The 7,070-nt window shown below is 34.3% G+C and overlaps 1 protein-coding gene across 1 annotated transcript; it reads right to left on the bottom strand.

Moving 5' to 3' along the window:
- Positions 1-2,650: 2,650 nt before the first annotated feature.
- Positions 2,651-3,528, bottom strand: LOC133336232 (farnesol dehydrogenase-like). Its single transcript, XM_061544515.1, has 3 exons — positions 3,251-3,528; positions 2,753-3,188; positions 2,651-2,692 (listed from the first exon to the last, which is right to left on the bottom strand). The coding sequence occupies exons 1-3, from the start codon at positions 3,526-3,528 to the stop codon at positions 2,651-2,653; spliced, it is 756 nt and encodes a 251-aa protein (XP_061400499.1).
- Positions 3,529-7,070: the final 3,542 nt, after the last annotated feature.

Genomic DNA, 7,070 nt, shown 5'->3' with positions numbered 1-7,070 from the left:
AGCAGTAAAACTCAAAATACAAAAAATCCCAAAATTTCCCAGAAAACCCCCATTACCTATTTGTATATTTTTTTTTGTATTTCTTTTTTTGTAAAATGTATTTTTTGTTTATGTAATTTATCAGCAAGTCTTCATTTATGTTTAAAAATATTTTTAAAGATATAATAAAAATTCAATACAGAGTCGGCCCATCCAACTGACAGACAATGGTTAAAATTACCTTCCTGTATTACATGTATGCATAACCTTCCACCTGTTGCTTTTAAGTCTACAAATAAATAAAAAATAATAATGAACAATTTCCCACCCGCCCCGCCACATAACCAAAAAAATCATAAATTCAAAAAAAAATATATTTCCGCATTTTGCTAACCAATAAAAAACCCCAATTGGCTAAACACACACACATTGATAAAATAACAAATTAAAATATTCATAAATTAAAAAAACGAAAAGTTGTATCATGTATGAAAAAGATAACAAACAAACATAAAAAATAATGTTTATTTTGTGAAATATTATATAAGTTTAAAATAATATATATAAATATACCTATATATGTATAACAATATAAATAATATATATTTAATTATAAATAATAAAACAAACTGCTTAGTAAGTAAATAAGTATTTGTGAAAAGTAAAGTATATATAATATAAACTATATATATATATATATATATATAAAATAATAACAATAAACAATTTTTGTCGTGTAAAGATAAACTATTATAAAAATAAAATGAAAAATTAATAAAAATAAACAAACAATGTGTGTTATTATAATATGGAATATTATAGAGTAAAAATCTGGCAAAAAAATTCATTTTTGAGATAGCATCAATGGTGGTGAGCAGTCAAACAAACATATCTAAAATTTGAAATGATTATACAAATCTGTAGGTCAATTCTTGTCTTCTGAATACAAAAATTATCACTAGAAGATATAGTACTCTCTCCTGCGGTGTTTCCCAGTTGACAGATTTCCTCACGCAACTCTCTCCAATAGATGAATTGATAATTTTGCTTTCCAGGATTCTATCAATTCATTCCGTGCGAGATGCGAGAAGAGACAGCTGAAGATTCGAGAGCAGAATGTCCAGCTTCACATTGTTGAAGGCTCCTTCGATATCGAGGAACGCATACAATGTGTAATTAGAATTCTTCATATTCTTCTTGAAATATCCGAAAACCTCGTGTAAGGTAGTGTCCACAGATTTGCCTTTGATGTAGGCATGTTGGGTTTGCTCATATTGTTCGAATTTATGGTGCTCCTAATTTCGAGGTCTATTAACCCTTCAAGTGCCTTGAATAGAAACAAGGCAGAGGATAATCGGTATATAGTCCAAAGGCAGCGTATGACTTGGCTTCCCAGCTTTCGGATTAAGGTTTAAGTTACATTTTCCCATAGACTTGGTATGTATGATAATATCAGACAAGCCCTATAAATACCCTTGGAGTGGCCCATACCGATCACATGCAGCTGCGACATAGCCGGTATTCTGTTATCTGTCCCTTTGAATTTGTAGGGTTGAAAGCTATTTATTGCCCTTTGTATTTTCTCCTTGGTCTGAACCGTATTTCAACGGACATACTGCACTTCGTCATTGTGATCCAACCCAGTGGGTCAATGATAAGAGATTGTTAAGTATTCTCATTTCAACATCAGAGGGCACAAATGTCACGCTTATGGCTATGATACGACATTTATAGTTTTCGGTGGTGATAGGATGATATTTAGGGGATGAAAGAAACGGAATTTTGTATTTTTGGTCGCTCCATAGACAACATTTTTGTCCGGCTTCGGAACTCACAAAGCATAACCAACTGACGAATATTCCGTCAATCATTAACAACTCTTAGATTAATTAAACGTTCATCACAGAAAACTTCTGCACCTGTTCCATCTTCGAACCATATATATATATATATATATATATATATATGCACCAACCGTACAACAGCAAACAGGCCGAATAAATATATCCCCTTGTCTTCCACAAAATCACAATCAGCAACAGTCGGTGTTAATTCTCCATTTATAATAATGTAATTTAGTTACACCATCATTCGACGGGACAGGGTTAGAAAACACGTTGGAGAACTTCGTTCAACATCCAGTTGAAGGTTAGACTTGCCCTGACATCCTTACTAAATGAACAACACATTAGGGAGTTGTCATAACCGGCTACATACGCAGACAACCAAAATCCTCTTTAATTTTTAGACAACGAGATGTTTTATGAAAGGCAAAAACATCCACATTCTGCCACAACTAAGATCCGCGCATAGCAATATTCTAAACTCTTATTGTTATCGGAATACTACATAGGAGTTTTTACAAGCCCTTACGATACACATCATTTATTCAATATTCAAATGTACAGAATATTCCTTCCCCAGTCTTGTGCATAAAGTGAATAGATGTGACAAAAATTTTCCGGCTATCTTCCAATCCTAAATTCCTTCATACAGCGAATTAGTAATATGTTTCCATATATTTTTTCAGAAAATACCATTCATTATAGCAGCAATAACTTGTACTCTCTTTATAAGGATTCTTATTAAAATTATCCAATCATACGTATTTTAATTTGTTCTGTAATATCAATAATTATTTCAGTATACGAATTAGCATTCATTCATGAATTCAAAACATCTCTCCCATTGGCTTCAAGGTAATTTCATGTATCTAAAAATAATCAAAAAAATTTATTTCAATTTTAATTTCATAATTTATTTTTGAAAATACCTGAACATTGGGTGGTGATCTCAGTGCAAACACTACAGCATCGGCAATATTCTCCGGATCCAGCCGTGGCATATCCTTAACATAAAAATGTATTTCTTCGGGAAAGATATTTGTATTGACAGCACCTGGACAAATGCCAGTAATTCGAACTTTACTTTTATGTAATTGAAATTCTTGACGATATGTTTCGGTCATTGCGGTAATGGCAAATTTTGTAGCCGGATATATGTTAAACGATGGTAAGACATCTATAAAATTTAACACTTGTTGACCTGCAATGCTGTTAATAATCAATATATGAGCCTCATTGCCACGTTTATGCATGCGCTGGAATGCTTCACGTGTACACCATAGTACCCCCATGACATTAGTGTCGATTACTTGCCGTATTTTCTCGGTGTTGCCGGGAGCAATTAATTCCGTTTCACGTGTTATTCTGTAAGGAAAATGAAAAGGATAAAATTAAATTGGAGTAATTACAAATTTGATTTTTATTACCCAGCATTGTTTAGTAGAACATCAGCACCACCTAATTGTTTTTCAGTCCATTCAAAAGTTTTAATGACCTCATCCTCTTTAGAGACATCACATTTTCGTGGTATGAAGAGAGATTTTTGCCTTTCAGGTAAACTCTCTTGTAACTCTTTCAATTTGGCTTCCCTTCTAGCCAAACCAACAACTCTTAGCCCGGCTCCAACTAATGTTCTGGCACATGCAGCACCTATACCTCCACTGGCTCCGGTAACAATTGCCAATTTATTGTGCCAACGTTCCATGATGAGAGCAGATTGTGAAAAGAATATTCACATTTGCTGCTCTAATGTCGCAAATCAATTTTACGTTGGCATTTATAAGGTTTCAATTGCACCTACATTTGTGCGCTTATTTTAAAAATATATAGTTATAGTTTAGGGGTTGCTGAATACAATAGGTGCCATTCGTTTGAATCATGAGGGGGGTCTTTAAATTAACGAAAACAAGAAAAATATATATATAGCTGTTTTCACGAACTGTCCGCAGGAGTCTGTTGGAAAGGTTTTGCCGGTCAATGAGGAGACACTATATTCTCTAGCCTGATGCGACACAAATGCTGCCGCCGAGCAACTTGACAGCCTATATATTTAATGACATTTTTATTTGAAGTTCGTAGAGGGGGTGTTTTTATATTTCTAGCATAGAAAAGGCCACAAGATTGAATATATGATGCATATTATCTTCTCTGGTTACGAAACGACATGTATGGCTTTGGAGAGACTGAGAAGTTTGCTGATCAGCATTACCGGCCGATTTAGCATTACCATAGACCAATGCGGATGACGATTATATTTCACCGATCGTGTTGAGAATTTCGTTGCTAAAAGAGGTCTATTAGGTCCTGAGGTTCTATCTTCCTTCTTTGGACCGAATTCAGTGTTGCCCACAAATGGGTGTATAAGACTCACGGATTTCTTTATGCAACCCGAACATCGGAAGGGACGTAAAGTTCTGAATCTTTGGTTTTCACACTTTGGATTGCGGGAGTCGACAGCGGATTTAAACAGGATGGAGTCCCAATAAACAATTTAACCGGGATGGAGTCCCATCGTTCATCTATTCTCTTGTGACGATGATGCCTGTCTCAGTCAAAGAAGTTGGGGACATAATGGCGACCATGACATAGCCTCCTTACCATGACAAGGACTTGGTTACTAAACCTAATACCGATTGAGGCCCCAATTATCAACCAGTCCGCATTTGAAAGCAGTCGGTATCCTAACTACAAACCATTAAGTACACCCCTTAGACCCATTGATTGTGCGCGAAATATTACTTTATGCGCGGCTACCCAATATATATCCTAGGCTTTGCACTATCCGCAACCTGTGCACGCGCCCGATATCACCCCATAAATGAGTTAATAGATTATATCCACGATAGACGATAATAAGCCTACTGATATAGGGTTTCGCGTTTAAGTCTCTGAACCTTTCTTTCAAAATCAATGTCTCCAGACTATGACAAGGACAATTCTGGTTATAGCTCCCAAGCAGGAACTATATAGACATCATTCTATTAAATCAATTTGCATTGACGCGACCGCATCATCTCCTTCCTAGTTATTCTGTTGCTGTGGTTGGGGAATAATCGGGCATGTTCTGGCATTCACTTCAACGGCAGAAGTGTATCGAACACACGCCGAGGTGTTCTGTAACACACTTTACACCCATTTGAGGTGTATTCTTTACACTTACATTTCCATAGTGAGAGTCGGGTGTATTCCTGTTTTTTCATATAAAAGAAAATCTTTTTTGAAATAAAAAACGCACATTATGATAGATTGATTTGTTATTATTGCGTATAATTTGTTTAAAATCACAAAATGAACATGAAACACCATTAACAACAAATTTTAAATAGATACTAAGGTTTGTCTTAAATTTTCTTCAATTGAATTTCTTGCTTGACACAAACAACTGATTTGAAGTAAGGCCGAAAAAGATAGGGTTACCAAATATTCCCCTTAAATCAATCAAGAAATTAATGTTATTACAGAGGTTTCATACATATATTTTATGTTGCGAATAAAAAAATATTAAAAAATAATAATAAAATTGTCGTTAAAATTAACGAAATTACTAAAAAATTACAGAAACAATGTTAAAAACGAATACAGTTTATATTGAATGGCAACACTATTTCTGCAAAGTACCATGTCGACGTTTATTTTTGTCGCAGTTCAAAATTTCAATTTACGTGAGAAGCAGAACAGGAGGTAGCTTCTGAGGTGAAGTGTATGTGTAAAGTGAAAAGAACACGCCGTGAGTTCCAGAACATACCCGAATGTTAGAGTACGGTGCAAACACTGTATTGAGTGACGGCTTCGCTTCCAATTTATTTCTTAATTCAGTATTCTCGTTTGTATCTATGTACTTATTTCCAGACCATGTAGTCTATGATTTTCTGATGATTCTGAAGATACCATCATAGCATCAAGTGCATTCGTCCAATTTATTAAAAAATTATTGCTTGCAAAAATTAATTCTCCCACGAGTAATATTTTTCGTTTCTTCAACATATCCAATTTTTGTCGTAAAAGTCTAGCATTCAACGATGCATACACAAAAATTTACAATTAATGTATAGAACTGGGATATCATGGCGATATAAACTTAAAAATCCATATTATGTAAAATTGTTTATCGAATTTAACAGTGATATGTTCGGATTTGCAAGTTATAGAGAATCTTTAAAAATAATTTAGTCTTCAGTTTCGCATTAGTATAATTTATTGAGATCAAAAATTGATTATTATCCACAAATAATGAATTCTCACCACGAGTAAGTAATAATTCTTCCTTTATTCTATTTGTCGTTTCTTCAAAAAGTTCAATTTTTGTCGTAAAAGTCTAGCATTCAAACGATGCATACACAAAAATTGACCATTCAAATATAGAACTGGGATATCATGGCGATATAAACGTAAAAATCTTACATTTTCCTTCTTGTCGATATATACTTTTTCTAGTTCATATTCTCCAAGGAAGTTCATTTCTAAATCGACCACCAACATTTCACACAAATGGCACGGATCTTTGGTGAACAATGTTAAACGAGGTAGACCACCATTTGGATTAGGATAATGTCTAGAAAAAAATTATGTTAGTTAAGTGCATACAATAGTAAATGGGTGTATTACTTACAATTTTTCCATGATTGCCATAAATGTGTTGCTGTCATCTGAATGAATTACAGCACCAGAATTGTTAGGCCACAAGTTGTGACTCATGTGGGTCAGCATGCGACATAATGAAGCTGCTGAGTTATTAGTTAAATAACTACAACCATATGGGTTTATATTTTCGGTTATATTAAATTTATCCTGAATTGTGGGCAATGCATTATTATTAATTTCCCAATGAATTATTTGGCTTATATCCAAATTTGATCTTTCCACTAAATTTCTTGCTTCTTGGCGTATCTTCTCAACAGGGGAGTTGTTCACAATATTATAATGTTTTAGTTTAGCTAAAGGTTTTATGTTATACTCCAATGCCTTTGACATGGTGGTAAGTACCAATGCCGCAGCTCCATTATATGTTGAGCTATATTCCTCATTAACTTCATCTTGCTCAATTTCAATTTGAAATCTTCTTTGATTCGGCAATTGTTGTAGTATCCGCAACGGTACCAATTCAGCATCATAGAAACCTTGAAATGTGGCCCTATGGTGTAATGCTTTGTAGTAATCACCATTAAGTATACCCTCCTGTTTATTTGGATTTTCCGAGGCCGTCTCCACACCTCCAACAATTACAAAATCAGAAGTACCAGTCAGTAG

This window comes from Musca vetustissima, unplaced genomic scaffold, assembly GCF_032173495.1.
Source record: "Musca vetustissima isolate MV318-11 ecotype Yass unplaced genomic scaffold, APGP_CSIRO_Mvet_v1 utg24253, whole genome shotgun sequence".
NCBI lineage: Eukaryota > Metazoa > Arthropoda > Insecta > Diptera > Muscidae > Musca > Musca vetustissima.
The sequence above is the reverse complement of the archived record's forward strand: the minus strand, read 5'-3'. Positions and strand labels throughout refer to the sequence as shown.